Source organism: Agelaius tricolor, unplaced genomic scaffold (genome assembly GCF_023055355.1).
Source record: "Agelaius tricolor isolate 1412-34295 unplaced genomic scaffold, bAgeTri1.0.p SCAF_28, whole genome shotgun sequence".
Taxonomy (NCBI): domain Eukaryota; kingdom Metazoa; phylum Chordata; class Aves; order Passeriformes; family Icteridae; genus Agelaius; species Agelaius tricolor.
The window spans coordinates 3,974,551-3,990,260 of record NW_027269288.1 but is presented as its reverse complement, the minus strand read 5'-3'; the positions used below and the strand labels follow the sequence as shown (position 1 = coordinate 3,990,260).

General features: G+C 50.0%; 1 protein-coding gene across 7 annotated transcripts in view; it reads right to left on the bottom strand.

The window, feature by feature from the left end:
* CCDC30 (coiled-coil domain containing 30) overlaps positions 1-15,710 on the bottom strand; it is a 42,641-nt gene that overhangs the window by 3,085 nt on the left and 23,846 nt on the right. For 6 of the 7 annotated variants that reach the window (XM_071448835.1, XM_071448836.1, XM_071448838.1 and 3 more), the window contains 13 exons: positions 15,064-15,201; positions 13,602-13,739; positions 12,453-12,610; positions 10,959-11,190; positions 9,189-9,362; positions 8,276-8,485; positions 7,572-7,729; positions 6,346-6,493; positions 4,625-4,746; positions 3,863-4,004; positions 2,314-2,450; positions 1,929-2,040; positions 347-408 (listed from right to left, as the gene is read on the bottom strand). In XM_071448835.1, the coding sequence (XP_071304936.1) occupies positions 347-408; positions 1,929-2,040; positions 2,314-2,450; positions 3,863-4,004; positions 4,625-4,746; positions 6,346-6,493; positions 7,572-7,729; positions 8,276-8,485; positions 9,189-9,362; positions 10,959-11,190; positions 12,453-12,610; positions 13,602-13,739; positions 15,064-15,201 (1,931 nt within the window). The remainder of the gene's footprint in view (positions 1-346; positions 409-1,928; positions 2,041-2,313; positions 2,451-3,862; positions 4,005-4,624; positions 4,747-6,345; positions 6,494-7,571; positions 7,730-8,275; positions 8,486-9,188; positions 9,363-10,958; positions 11,191-12,452; positions 12,611-13,601; positions 13,740-15,063; positions 15,202-15,710) is intronic. The other variant, XM_071448837.1, reaches the window with a different exon arrangement.

Below are 15,710 nucleotides of genomic sequence, written 5' to 3'. Positions count from 1 at the left end.
TTTTAATGCCATTTTAATATTATTTTCCCTAAAATTCCTTCCAGCCTTCTCCATCCCATCAGCTGACTGGTTTCAATCCCATTTTAATTCCATTTTAATACCATTTCAATACCATTCTAATGCCATTTTATTTTCCCTAAAATTGGACTTCTCCATCCCCTCAGCTGACTGGTTTCAATCCCATTTTAAATGCCATTTTAATACTATTTTCCCTAAAATTTGACCAAAAACTACCAAAAAAGGCCTCTGGGAGGTGACAGCACAGGGTGGAGCAGCCAAAATTCTCCAGTGGCTCCTCCCTGGCTGCCCCTCCCTCCCACCCTCCCTCCCTCTCCCCCCACGGTACCTGGCACGAGGAGGTGGCAGCACCTTACTCTGGGGGTGGCTTCCAGGAGCAAGCTTTGGGTCCTGGAAGGAAGAACAGAGACTTTGAAAGGGGGAGGCACAGGTCAGACCCTGAATTCCAACAATTCCTGGTCTTCCAAGCTCTCCCCCAGCTTCACTGAGAGTCCTCTCCACTAAGTGCAACCCCATGAGGTGCTAATCAGGGGTTTGGTTGTCCTTTGGGTGTAAATTTATTCTAAAAAATCCAAACCAAACCCTACCAAGGCCAGGTGAGCCCCAAACAGCCCTTTCCCCCTCAACAGCTCATTTCCAACCTACCTGGGTTCTCTCCAAATTAAAAATCACAAGAAACTCCTAAATCCACCTGGTTGATTGGAGAACTCTTTGATTCCCTGGATTTTCTCCACTTCTCTTGCCAAAGTTCTTCATTAACAACTTTCCCTCAGCTCAGGAATTCTTGCTCAGCTTGGCCTGAGGAGGGAACACTCCTGGCAGGAGGAACACTCCCAACCTTCTCCTTTCCTAGAGCAGCTTTAGAACTGAGGCCTTTGAACAGCTCTGAATGTGCCAGGTGAGATTCCTGCCCCTGTGGAGGGGGATCCCAGGGGCAGCAGCTCAGGGATGAGCAGGGGCTGAGTGTGAGGGCCTTCAACTCCTCACCACATCTGTATGGAGCCCTCAACTCCTCACCACATCTGTATGGAGCCTTCAGCTCCTCACCACATCTGTATGGAGCCTTCAGCTCCTCACCACATCTGTATGGAGCCCTCAGCTCCTCACCACATCTGTATGGAGCCTTCAACTCCTCACCACATCTGTATGGAGCCTTCAGCTCCTCACCACATCTGTATGGAGCCCTCAGCTCCTCACCACATCTGTATGGAGCCTTCAACTCCTCACCACATTTGTATGGAGCCTTCAGCTCCTCCCAAAGCCTCTCCTCACCTGTATGGAGCCTTCAGCTCCTCACCACATCTGTATGGAGCCTTCAGCTCCTCACAAACCCTCTCCTCACCTGTATGGAGCCTTCAGCTCCTCACCACATCTGTATGGAGCCCTCAGCTCCTCACCACATCTGTATGGAGCCTTCAGCTCCTCCCAAAGCCTCTCCTCACCTGTATGGAGCCTTCAGCTCCTCACCACATCTGTATGGAGCCTTCAACTCCTCACAAAGCCTTTCCTCACCTGTCTGGAGCCTTCAGCTCCTCCCAAAGCCTCTCCTCACCTGTCTGGAGCCTTCAGCTCCTCCCAAAGCCTCTCCTCACCTGTCTGGAGCCTTCAGCTCCTCCCAAAGCCCCTCCTCACCTGTCTGGAGCCTTCAGCTCCTCACAAAGCCTCTCCTCACCTGTCTGGAGCCTTCAGCTCCTCCCAAAGCCTCTCCTCACCTGTATGGAGCCTTCAGCTCCTCCCAAAGCCCCTCCTCACCTGTATGGAACCCTCAGCTCCTCCCAAAGCCCCTCCTCACCACGTCTGTCACCACCTACTACACGGGAGCCCTTTCCATCTCCAGGGATGGATCCAGCTCCCCCTGAGCCCCTCAGGCTCTGTGATTCCTGCTGATCCCAGCCCTCCTGGGGTCTCACCTCAGTGCTGGGAGCAGGGCTGCTCCTGGCAAGGCGCTGGGAGGAGCCCACAAGGCTGGAGAGCTGGAGCTTGTCCTGCAGCCGGGCGTTCTCCTCCTCCAGGATCTTCCCTCTGAGCATGGCACAAAGCACAAGTTATTTTCCTTCCAGCCATGCTCCACTTTCAAATGGGACTTTTGTTTTCCAACCTCAGAGCTGTTGCTCTCCACAGCCTCCAGCTCAGTGGTGAGGTTGGATGGGAAAATGGGGTAATTACATCCCTAATTACATCCTTAATTACAGACATTGCACCCATGGCTGGGGCACAGCCCAGACTTTCCTCTGGAATTCTTAAGAGAAAGAGGCACAAAACCAGGAAAAGGGGATGGACACAGCAGGGACCTACCTGCTCTGCAGGGAGGGAATCCCAGACCGGAGGCTCCAAGGGGACTCCTCCTGCTCTGATATTTTTTGGAGGAGCCGTCGCCTCTCCTGGAGTAATTTCTCATTCTCAGCAGTGATCTGGGCAATCAGCACCTTCCCCTTAGGGGGGTGGAGAAGGAAAGAACAACCACCAGTTACTCTTGACTCTGCTCTGTCCTCTGCAAAGCTCAGGGCTTTCCCAAGGGACCACATCCAAGGGTGCCAGCTCCTAAACTTTGGAGTCACCATCCCTGCAAGTGCTCAAGAACCACGTGGATGTGGCACCTGGGGACACGGTTTAGTGGTGCTGGGTGGATGGGTGCACTTGAAAATCCTCACCTTAGAGGTCTTCTCCAACCTCAGTGACTCTGCAATACCCAGTTTGATGTAAAATGCCCCAAAAAGAGGCTCTGGGGTCACTTCCCAGCAGGAATTGCTGAGGCAAAGGAACATGGAGCCCAGGCAGTGTCAGACTGGGATTTGAGGATGTGGCTTCCCCCAAGGGCAATCCTGAGCCAGGAATTTCCTTTTGGCTTTTTGTTACTACAGGTTGGTGCCCCTGGTCCCTTCCTGCAAGAAGGGACTTTGGACAAGGGCCTGGAGTGCCAGGACACAGGGAATGGCTCCCACTGCCAGGGGGCAGGGATAGATGGGATATTGGGAAGGAATTGTTCCCTGTGAGCATGGGGAGGCCCTGGCACAGGGTGCCCAGAGCAGCTGGGGCTGCCCCTGGATCCCTGGCAGTGCCCAAGGCCAGGCTGGACAGTGGAAGGTGTCCCTGCCCATGGCAGGGGTGGAATGAGCTTTGATGTCCCTTCCAACTCACACCATTCCCTGAATCCATGATCACTTTCACAGAATCACCAAATCACAGAATCACCAAATCACAGAATCACCAGGTTGGAAGAGACCTTAAAATCATCGAGTCTAACCCAGCCCCAACCCCTCAACTAAACCCTGGCCCCCAGTGCCACATCCAGGCTTTGTGAAACACATCCAGGGATGGTGACTCCAGCACCTCCCTAGGCAGAACATTCCAGAAGTTTATCACCCTTTCTGTAAAAAAACTTTTCCTAATATCCAACCTGTATTTCCCTTGAAGCAGCTTGAGGCTGTGTGCTCTGGTTCTGTCTCTGTCTGGAGACAGAGCCCAGCCCCAGCTGAGCACAGGCACATTTCAGGAGCTGCAGAGAGTGATGAGGGCAGCCCTGAGTCTCCTTTTCTCCAGGCTGAGCAGCCCCAGCTCCCTCAGTGGTTCCTCACAGGGTTTGTGTTCCCAGCCCCTCTCCAGCCTCGTTGCCTCCTCTGGATGTGCTCAAGTGTCTCAATGTCCTTCCCAAACTGAGGGGCCACAGCTGGGCACAGCACTGCAGGTGCCAAGGGCAGAATGAGCTCCCTGCTCCTGCTGGCCACACCATTCCTGACCCAGGCCAGGAGCCCTTGCCCTTCTTGGCCACCAGGGAATATTTTTGGAAGCAGCAATGCCCCTGCAGCCCCCCCTTGCAGGAGAAGCCCTGGATGTGTCCTCTCACCTTTTCCACCTGCAGTTTGGACTCGCTGAGCTCATTTTCCAGCTGTTTGATCCTGCTGTCCCTCTGCTTCACCTCGTGGATGAAAGTCTCCTTGGCCCTGCGGATCTTGTCCTTGTGTCTGAGCTGCATCTCATTGTATTTCCTGGGCAAACAGGGACAACCATCAGGCTGGCAAAGGCACTTTGGCTCAGGGTCACTGTTATAGCAGCTTCTTGGAGCCAGGTCTAGTAAGTTCTTGGAGGTCTATAACACACCCAAGGAGAGCAGGAAGGCTGGGAGAGATGGGAGTGCTCACCTGGAGAAGAGAAGACTCCAGGGAGAGCTCAGAGCCCCTTCCAGGGCCTAAAGGGATTCCAGGAGAGCTGGAGAGGGACTGGGGACAAGGGATGGAGGGACAGGACAAGGGGGAATGGCTCCCACTGCCAGACAGCAGGGTCAGATGGGACATTGGAAGGAAATCCTTCCCTGGCACAGGGGCCCAGAGCAACTGTGGCTGCCCCTGGATCCCTGGAAGTGTCCAAGGCCAGGTTGGACAGGGCTTGGAGCAGCCTGGGATAGAGGAAGGTGTCCCTGGTGGAACAGGATGGGCTTTAAGGTCCCCTCCCAGTCAAACCTGTGTGGAATTCCCTGACAGCAGACATGGGGGATGAGCTCACTGCACACAGGGCCAGTGGATTTAGTGCTAAAAGCTGAATATTGGACAGGAAAGTCCACAGCACAGCCAAATGCAAGAGCAGGCCCGGGCAGGTTTGTGGGCATTACCTGACATAGAGATCCTTCTGGTTCAGGAGTCTGACACCTTCCTCATACAGGGCTTTGTTCTCCTCCTTCAGCAGCACCAGCTGCTCCGAGAGCTTCTGGTTCTCCTTCTGGCACTGCACATGCTGGAAAAGGGCTGGATTCAACTGGAGGGGCCCCTCTGCCTGGTCCCCAAAGCTTCCCTCTCATCCATCCCAGTGCTTCCCACTACAGCCAATATCCAAACAGCCCCCCTAGGGTAATAGTTGCTTTTTCGAGGTAAGTCTTACAAGCTCTTAGAGGTCTATTATTCACTCAAGATAGCTTAGTTACTTTTGGAGGCATAAAAATAGCGGGATGGCTTCTGTTGAGGTGTTGGAAGCAAAAAGATTTCATAAAAGGCAAAATAAACAGAGAAAAACTGAGCCAGATGTAAGAAGTTTTTGCTCTTGGTAAAACACCCTGCAAAAGTGATTAGTTTCTTTGTTCACTTCTTCTTCTAGTAAATTGCCCAGGCAATTTTAGCTCTTGTCTAATTGGCTATCTTTAAGTTTGAGGTGAAGTCCTCAAGGTCTTATGAGGTGTCTTTTTCACCTAATCAAAGAAAGAAACTTTTAAGCTTCTTTCGTTTCTGAGGAGACAAAAGGTAATTTTGTCACTCGGTTAACAAAGGGCACACTCCTATACCCCAGAGCACTCCCTTCTCCCCCTGACAAGCAGTGGGATTTTATTGCAGAGAGAGGCAGTGAACCCTCCCAGACAATGGACTCTGACAAAATTTCCAAGCAAAAACTCCAAGTTCTGCAAGTTAAATGGAAGGAAGAAACTACCAAGCCTTCCTGTGCCCTCAGAGCTGCATCCCAAGAGACCAGCTGGCAATGGGACACTGCAGTGAGACCTGCAAGGGCTCAGCCCCTGAGCAGATGTTCCCAATTCCAGCAGCTCCCAGGTGTTACCATGACAATTTAGGAAAAATCCCTTTGCCAGGATTTTTTCTCCTGAGAAGCTGGGAAGCTTCAGCTCCTTTATGTTTTGCTGCTTTGAAATGTGATTTGAAGAATTGTTTACTCAGCATGTGAATTGTTTTAATTTAGTGTCCAATCACAGCCAGCTGTGTCAGACTCTGAATCTGTCACAGGTTTTTATTATCATTCTTGTCTAGCCTTCTGATGGCTCCTTTCTCTTTCTTTAGTATCGTTTTATAATATAATATCATATAATATATAGTATAATATAGTGTAATGTAATGTAATATAGTGTAATGTAATGTAATATAGTGTAATGTTATAATATGGTGTAATGTAATATATATGTAATATATATGTATATGTAATATACATGTAATATAATATATATGGTGTAATGTAATGTATAGTGTAATAATGATATGATATGATATAATATGTAATATAATATAATATAATATAGCATAATATGATATGATATATTATATAATATAGTATGATAATATAATAATATAATATAATATAATATAATATAATATAATATAATATAATATAATATAATATAATATAATATAATATAATATAATATAATATAATATAATATAATATAATATAATATAATATAATATAATATATCAGCCATCTGAGAACTTGATTCAAATTCTCATCTCTCACCTCGTCCTGGGGACCCAACAACCCCACAACACCCATGAGCAGATTCCAGCTCCTGATGGTCCTGTTGCCCCTTGTCTGCTGAGGAACCCCCTCCCTGTCACTGACCTCACCAGCATCCAGCTTCTTCTCATCCTCCAGCACATGCAGGGTCTTGGCCTGGAGCTCCACGTGCATCTTGGCCAGCGACGCCTCCGTCTCCCGGGAATGCCGGAGCTGCTGCCTCAGCTCCTCCAGCTGCTGCTCCAGGAGCCTCCTGGGAACACCATGGGGGGACAGTGAGAGCTGCAGGGGTGCTCCAGATTGCAGGGCAAGATGTGTTCTATTCCCATCTGCATGGCAGCTGTCCTGTGTCAAGTGGGCAGGTTGCCTTATCTCTCTCTCTGAGTGATCACAATCACTCCTCCCTCAGGAGGGGACACCTGCTGATAACAGCTATGGAATGTCCCTGCATGGCTGATAAGAACTACAGCATCCCATTGGCAGATGTGAGCCCAGAGGGAGGAGCCAAGCATTCCTACCTGGATATAATCTGGAGATTCTGGAACACCAGCACAGCTTCTGCACTGGATTGCCCAGAGGAACAGCAGCTGCCTCTTGCCCTGGATCTTCAGAGGCAGAGACTGCACCTTTCTCCAGGATCCCTGCTCCAGCAGAACCAGCCCTGGCACTGCAGGAGGGCTGAGCCACAATTCCAATGGTTCTGCTGCCAACAGCCTGACCCACAGGGTGTCAGGTTGGGTTCTGACTCTGGCAGTGTTCTTTTGTTTTACTGCATTGTTCATTTTATCCTTTTATTTTCTTCCCTATTAAAGAACTGTTATTTCCTGCTGCCATATTTTTTGTTGCCTGAGAGCCCCTTAATTTAAAATTTATAGCAATTCAGAGGGGAGGGGGGTTAATTTTCTCCATTTCAGGGGAGGCTCCTGCCTTCCTTAGCAGACTCCTGTCTTTCCAAACCAAGACAAGGGGCATGTGCCTCCTGCACCTCCTTGCTCCTCTTGCCCCTGCTGGCATGGAGGGGACAAAGGAATCAGCACATCCCAGTTGTGTCAGTGACACAGAAAGAGGGGATGATATTCTGGGATCATTCCGAGCTGCACAGGGAAGGGAGCTGTTGGCATCACTGCACTGACAGGAGAGGCCATGGCCCTTCCAAGGCAGATGAAGCCTCCAATAACCTCAGGAAGAGGGAATCCCTAGAGAACTCCAGGGATCAGGCAGGTCCAAAGGGAAGACAGGAGGTCAAAGCAGTGGTTTGGGTCTCCCTGAACCCTCCCAGGGCAGACAGGAGCTGCTGAAGGGCTGGCACAGCCCCTGCACAGCACAGAGACCTTTTCAGCTGCTCCTCATGAAGTGCCTGCTGCACTCGAGCTTCATTCTCCCGAGCTTCCTTGAGCTCCTCTTCCAGAAGCTTCTTGTCAGAAACACGAGCCTCTGCCAGCAGCAGCTGGTGCTGGGAATCCTTCAGCTTCTGCTGCAGTTTTGAGACCTTGGATTAAAATGGACACAGATTAAACTTTCTGAATGCACAGGCCAGTGTCTGAATCAGATTCCCCAGTGGCTGAGGCACAGCAAGGAAAGATTTCCTTGTTTTGACTCTAAGTCCATTGAAAGCAAAAGCTTTGGACTGGCTACCAGATTTTGGACCAAACACTATGTCATGAATTCCCAACAATCTTTTTTCAACCCATTCTGATCCTGCTCACATCAAAAGAGAATCCAATGACTTCTGCAGGAGCATGGCAGAATCAGTGCCATGGAAAACACAAAGTTTGGAATTTTCCAGGCAGTAAACAGTGGGAAATTATCTCAGCAAGAACAAGATCAGGGTTCCCTGTGCCTGTCAGCCCCACTATCAGTATTTCAGAGATACTGGGTTATCAGACATGGCTTCTATTACCTTGATTATGCTCCCACTAATTACAGGCTTTTTTCCTAAAATATGAAGCCAAGGGATCACAAAAAGGAATTTGGGGAAGCAAACCTGCTTGCTTTCTGCACTAGAGCTGCACAGAACTGTCAAACTTACACTCACCTTCTTTTGTGCTTCTCCTGCCCTGGATTTCTCCTGGGCCAGCCTTTCCTGGAGGCTGCTCCTGAGCTTATCAGCCTGGGAGCACTTGGAGAGCTCCAGTTCCAGCTCCTTGACCTTCTGCTGGCTCCTGTCCCACTGTGCTGAGAGGGAGGAACATGTTTCTGTGGTCTCTGAGAGTTTGGCCCGGGCCTGCTTCAGCTCAGCTTTAACCTGAGATCCCAGAGAAGAAATTGGATTTATACTTCAGCATAAATTAGCTGCAATGGCTTGGCTAAGGAAGGGGAACAGGATTCCAGAAAGAGGAATCACAGAGGAAGTAAAGCATGTTTTATTTGGATGCAGTGGAATTTGTCACAGAATCCCAGAGCACTTTTGGTAGGAAGGGCCCTTAAGGATCACCTGGTTCCTGTGGGAATCTATAAAATTAGAGGGTTTTGGGAAAGTTGCAAAAGGCAGGTTTTAGACACAGCAGAACTTTAGTGACAGTTCCAACCTCCCATCATGGGCAGGGACACCTTCCACTATCCCACATTGCTCCAAGCCCTGTCCAACCTGGCCAAGAACATTTCTGAGGATGAGGCAGCCACAGAAATGTCTCTGGACACCCTGTGCCAGGGCCTCACCAACCTCACAGGGAAGGATTTCCTCCCAGTAGCCTGTGTAACACTGCCCTCTGGCAGTGGGAAGCCATTTCCCCCTTGTCCTGCCACTCCAGGTCCTTGTCCAAAATCCCTCTCCAGCTCTCTTGGAGTCTCTTTAGGCTCTGGAAGGGGCTCTGAGCTCTCCCTGGAGCTTTCTCTTCTCCAGGTGAGCACCCCCAGCTCTCCCAGCCTGGGGGAAGATGGGCTCCAGCCCTCGTGGCCACAATTCCCACAGAGCTGAGGCACACAGGGGAGCCTGGCTCTGTCCCTACCTTGGTGCATTCCTGCTGGAGCAGCAGATTTTGCCTCTGGAGGTCAGCATTCTTCTCCCTCTCATACCTGAGCTCCCTCTCAGCAGAGCTGCACAGGTTCTGCACCCGCCGCAGGTCCTGGCGCAGCTGCTGCAGCTTCTCCTCCTGCTGCTGGAACCTCTCCTCAGACAGACCCTGCAGGAACAGCACAATCACACAGAAATTAACTTTAAGGCAGGATAAAGGTGGTTAAGGAAGGCAGAAGCCAGTAGGATTTAAGGGCATTTGGAAGGTGTGCAAAGCCTGGCATTTCTCTGTTCCCTTCCCTGTCCCTGCAGGGCTTTAGGAGCCTTGGGGATGTGGCACTTGGGGCCATGGTTTGTGGTGAACATGCAAGCTGGACTTGATGATCTCAGAGGCCTTTTCCAAGCTCAATGATTCCATGATTCTCTCCATCACCTCAGAGAAGCCAATACAGCTCCTGGGGCTGAGGGGGGAGAGGTGATAACCTGGATGAGGGAACAAATCCCTGTTGAAACAAATCCATCCAATCAAAGCAAAGCCACCAGGTCACTTTGGATTCTTGTACCAGAGTCTCACTCAGGCATCCAAGCAGGAGTGACACAGCCAGCCCAGCTCCCAGAGGGAGCAGGAGAAAGGTGAGTCCTGGCAGGGGGACAGGAACACAACAGGACAAAGCCTGGGCACTGGGAGGTGTCACCAACAGTCTGGGATGGCTCTTGGGAGGTAACTGAGCCCCTTAGCTCACTCACCTTCCTAGCACACACACCAAAGCCTGGCTTGGACCAAAGCCTTTCTTTTCCTGCATCACTTTCAGCCATCCCTTGATCTCCATCCCCACTTTGCATCCTCACCTTCTGCTCTTGGAACCACACAGAATTCACTGAAGACCAAATCTGCCTTCTCAGATAATCCCCAGGTAACTTTCCCAAGTCTTGATCCAGCACTGTGGGATCTGGCAGTGTCAGTTGTCCTGGAGGTCCATTGGCTCCATTGATTTTGTGGGGTTTTCCCCAGCTGCTTCTATCAGGACCCACAGCACTCCTTGTGTCCTGCTCTGCTCCACCTGGATAATTTCCTGCTGCTTGGATACAACTGGACTCTGATCCTCTACTTCTCATTCCCACCCTGTCCTCTTTTCTCTCCCAAATCTTTGCACAGAAGCTGAGCTGCTCCTCAGTCTCCCCATCCCAAGTTCTTACAGCATTTCCTCCCTGTTTGGCACCTGCACCTCCCTTTCTCTTTCAGCTCACAAGGTGAGAAAGATGAACAAATTCCATTTAAATAACTTATTTCTGCCACGTGTAATCAGTTCAGTTTATCCAATTCCCCACCACATCCAAAAGCACAACACAAGGAAATCAACACATCCATAATTTCCAGCCATCACTCACATACAGGGCTGACTTCCAGCCCACTTTAATTACATTTTGCCTCTTAATTAATGACAAAAAGCAGGATAAATCTTTACACAGAAGCTGAGCTCCTCCTCAGTCTCCCCATCCCAAGTTCTTAAGGCATTTCCTCCCTTTCTCTTTCAGCTCACAAGGTGAGAAAAGTGAACAAATTCCATTTAAATAACTTATTTCTGCAATGAGTTAAGTTTATCCAATTCCCCACCACATCCAAAAGCACAACACAAGGAAATCAACACATCCCTAATTGCCAACCATCACTCACACACAGGGCTGACTTCCAGCCCACTTTAATTACATTTTGCCACTCAATTAATGCCAAAAAGCAGGATGCAGATGGCAAAGCTGCCCATACCTGTTTAAGGCTCCCCTCTAAACTGCCTGCAGAGCTCTGCCATGGGAGAAACCTGTTCTCCCTCTGCTCCAAGCCTGGGGTCATCCTCCTCATGTCTCCCTGCTCCCAGGCACTCCGGATGTCACATCTGAGCTGCGCAATTTCTTCCAGCAGCAGCCGTTTCTCTTCACTGCTCTCCTTCAGCTGCTTTTCCAGCTCCTCCTTCTTCTTGTTGCTCTCTAATAATTCAGAGCTTGAAGGAGAAATAGTAAAGGAGAGAGATAACTACACAAATCCAGGGAAAACACCCTTAAAGGGGAAAAACTTGGGAGATGATATTCCAGTGAAACACTCAAGTGCTCCAGGAGGCTCCAAAGGGGATTCAGTCCCAAGTGCAGCAGTTCTGGGCAAGGGTCAGTCTCCCTGGGACACTTCCCACAACACCACGTGTGTCCAAAGGCTCAGCTCTCCCTGGAAGAGGTTACAGGCTGCCCAAGGAATCCTCACAAAGCCACAGGAGCTGCTCTGCACTCAAAGTCACAGGGAAGCACTGACTGGTGTCCCAGTCCAGCTGCCTGACTCATCTCCACCCAAACTCCATCTCCATTTTCTCCATCCAAGATCAAAGTTGTGGCTCCCCCACCCCTGGAAGTGTCCATGGCCAGGTTGGACAGGGCTTGGAACAACCTGGGATAGTGGAAGCTGTCCCTGCCCATGGCAGGGGTAGAATGGGATGAGCTTGAAGATCTCTTCCTCCCCAGAAGAGTCTGGAATTCTGTGATTCTATGTCCAGGCTGGAATCACCATCCCTGGAAGTGTTCAAAACACCTGTGGATGTGGCACTTGGGGACATGTGTTAAGAGTGAACATGGCAGTGCTGGGAAACAGTTGGACTCAATGATCTTGGGGGGCTTTTCCAGCCTGAATAATTCCATGATTCCTTAGCAGCTCCCTGCTGCCTTCTCCTGGCTGTGCTTTATCCCACTAATGCAGGTCACTGTAACCATGCTGGATTTAATCTTTATTTACTAAGGACAGATGAGCACCTGAGCCCAGATGCTCCAGCTCCAAATTTGTGCTGCTCAACTCAAAAGGAGGAGTTGGACCAACACCTGCTGACCCCTCTCCTCCAAAAACACCCAAATTCCAAGGACTACCCCTATCTCCAGGACCACCAGCTGCTGCCAGCAGTGAGCCCTGAGCAGCCCAAACCCACAATAGGAGATTTTTGAGACCCCCTTAGTCCAACTTCAAGGGAAGAATCCTCCTCCCTAAGGACAGCTCCCATTTAGGCTGCTCAGAATCTGGAAGAGCTGCAGAAAAAAATCTTTAATCCTGGCTAATCCTGACTAAGGAAATTCACCATAATCAGAAATGCTGACCCAAGGACAACATGAAGATGCCAAGCCCAATTTTGCCAGAAGCAGCCCTATGGGGAGTTGGGAAAGGCTCAAAACTTAATTCAGCAAAGACAAGGAGCAGAAAATACCACAGGCTTTGTTAAGGTTTGTTTACCAGAGCACTTCTTGTTCTTCCCTCAGGTTTTTGATCTGTTCTTCCAAAAACACTACTTTAGCCATCTGCTCCTCGTAGGTCTTTGCATCTGCACAGGGATCCTCCTGTTTCTGCTCCACTTTGAGGCTCTGTTCTCTGTCTTGCAGGACTTCAGAGGCCTGTAAGGTCAGAAAACACCAGGACTTGGATTTCCTCTGCTCTGATGGAAATCTCTGGAGCCATGCAGGGCAATCTGGGGACTCCAGCAAGACATGGCTTGTGATTCTGTGGCTAAATAATTGCACTTCTTCCTCCTCAAAGACACATGTGAGTTCTTTTTCCTGCATGGAAAGCAGCTGTGTCTCAACTACCACCAAGCCATGGTTCTTCATTTGATTTCATCCCACTGTGGCACAACTGCAGTTCCCAGGGATTTACAGCATATGGCAAAGCTCTTCACAAAAGCAGCAGCTCTTGGCAAGCCAGGAGGGGAACAAAGTGTGGGTTCAGGTGGCTCTCACAGAGGGGCCCCAACTCTACCCCAAACAGCTCCCTAGGGATGGCATCTCCACTGCCAATGTCACCTAACCCTGTAACACCAGGTAACAGCACACCCTCAACAGGAGACTTGAGGAGAAGATGCCAAGAAAATAAAAGGGGTGGGAAAGGAGGAATGGATCAGGACAGAAGAACTCACAGCTGAATCACAACTGGAGCCTGCCCAGTGTCAGATCTGCTGCTCATCTGTGATGGACCCAAACCCCCTGGAATAGGGGCTCAGGTGTCTGACTCATCTCCACCCAAACTCCATCTCCATTTTCTCCATCCAGGATCAAAGTTGTGCCTCACCCACCCCTGGAAGTGTCCAAGGCCAGGTTGGACAGGGCTTGGAGCAACCTGGGACAGTGGAAGCTGTCCCTGCCCATGGCAGGGGTAGAATGGGATGAGCTTGAAGATCAGACACAAACACCATCATCCTCACTAAACACCAGCTTTGATTGCTAAAGCTTTTTAATCAGCAGCTCCTCCTGAGCTTTCAATCCCAGGTATTTCAACCCCAAGGCATCTTATCTACACCAGGACAAATTTGCTCATATTTGAGCAACACACCCCAGCAGCTCCTGCCTGCATCAGGAACCACAAGAACTGGGAATTCTTTCCATGTCTCACCTCTGGAATTAGCAAAGCACTGTCTTTGTGTAGCTTCTCATGGGATACATCCACAAGATCCCTGCTGGCTGATGCTCTCTGGAGACTTGGGAAGGTGTTTCTGTGGCCTGTGAGCTCTGAGTGGGAGTCAGGGAAACCCTGCAGAGGTAACAACAGAGTCAGTGCATGGCACACACCCCAAAGGACAAGCTCAGGAAAACATTTCTCCTCTTAATTGTCCAAAAATCTCTCAAAAACAAGGAGAGATTTCCAGGTGACAGAACCCAATGATTTCATGCAAATCTTGTTTCCAGCATGTTGGGAAATGATTCATTGCAGAACAGTGGCTCCATCCAGAGGGAATGAGCCCATGTGGGAGGCCAGGAATTCACCAAATCCATCCAAAGGTCTCTATGCTAAAGGCTGTTCCAGCCTAACACAGGGCTCTGGATTCCACCTCCTCCTGATCCCTTTGATGGGAAAACAGTCCCTCCTTCACCCCCTGGCCAGTGGGGGGCTGAATTCCAGCCAGACCTTCAGGCATGGATGATTTGGAGCAGGCTGAACTACCGGCTTCAAAAAGGGCTCCAAAAGGACTCTTCCCATTTTCCCCACATCAGACAATTCCTTCCCATGTGTGCATTGATAGACTGACCCAGCCTCTTCCTCCCAGCCAGGCTGTTTTCATCCCAAGCTTTGATCCCGAGTTTCAGTGGGGATTTGTTGCAGCAGGACTAAGCCCTGGCCTGTAGATGCCACTGTTCCTGCAGCACTGCCTGAGTCTGTGCAGCTCTGCCAACAGCTCAGGCCTTCCATGGATTTGCACTTGGATTCAAGGAAGTGACAGGACTCACAAACTGATCTAAGGCCTCTCAGAGTGATAAAAAATGGGATTTGTCACGGCTGTGCCCCCCCATTGCCAGTCTCCCATTGCCAGGTCCCTTTGTCCAGGCCACAGATCTGTCAAGCTCCTGAATTTTCACCCTCATTTTCAGTGCTTGTCCTGGCAGCCCTTGGACAATCTTGCTGGCACCACTCACTGTCTCTCCTCTGTGGCCCAGCTGGAATACAAGAGTTCCAGCAATATTCCCAGGGAAACCTGCAGGAGTTGATTTAGCACCTAAATTGGTTCAAGCCAAGTGGGCCAAGCAAGGCCCTTGGGGAAATCCCAGCAGGATGTTCATTTTTCAATTCATGAAATTATTGCCTGAGTCTAAAAAACTCCCACTCTGCCCTCCAGAGAATCAGAGTTTGGCTACAAAGTTGGAATTCCTGATTTGGTATCAGATTGACTGGAGTTAGAGATGATGCCATGAGAGCAGCTGGATTGAAAACTCTCCACCAAAGGTCTGAAAGTGGCTGGGCTGGAGAAATGCATCAAGAGATGCCAGGCAATGAGTTTGGGGCACACCTGGGGATGTTTCATGGAGCACCCAAAGGCAGCTGGCTCCTGCAGGGAGCCCCACCACAGGGCTGGACATACCTGGCTGCCCAGAACCTTCTCAGCCTTCAAATCTTCCCTCAGCAGCTCCAGCTCAGATGCCAGCTGCTTTCTCCTTTCTCTCCTCTCTCCCAGCTGATTTCCCAACTTGTCTATTGTTTCCTGACAGCTTTCCAACATCTGGAAGAAGAAAAGTTCAGAGTCACTCCCACAATATCAGAGAGAAGCAGATTGCAGGATATGTGTCTTCTAGGAAACGAGGAAAGGAGAAGAATGGTTCTCAAATGTTCCCAGTGGAATTCCTACACCTCTTATCCAGGGCTCACAGAGCCTCCACTGACCCAAAACACTTTGGGAAGCTCCTCTCCCATCTCTGTCTGGCTGACACACCAGGCAGATGCAGTTGTTGGGCTGGCAAGGATCAAATGGACAGGAAAGTTGACCCAGAACGTGATGGGAATCAGCTTTAAATGTACCTACACATCCCCTGGTTTCACTAAACCCTCAACAGGAATTGAGCACCTTCACACAGGTGAAAACTTCACACTCATGGGGAGACAACAAACTCCTCAGCTGGCAGAGCTGAAGGCAAGAACTTCCTAAGGGCAGAGTTTTCATGGAGATCACATTGGCTGCTTTCCTGCAGTGATCCATGAGGAGCTACAAATCCTCAGGAGAGGGTGACAAAG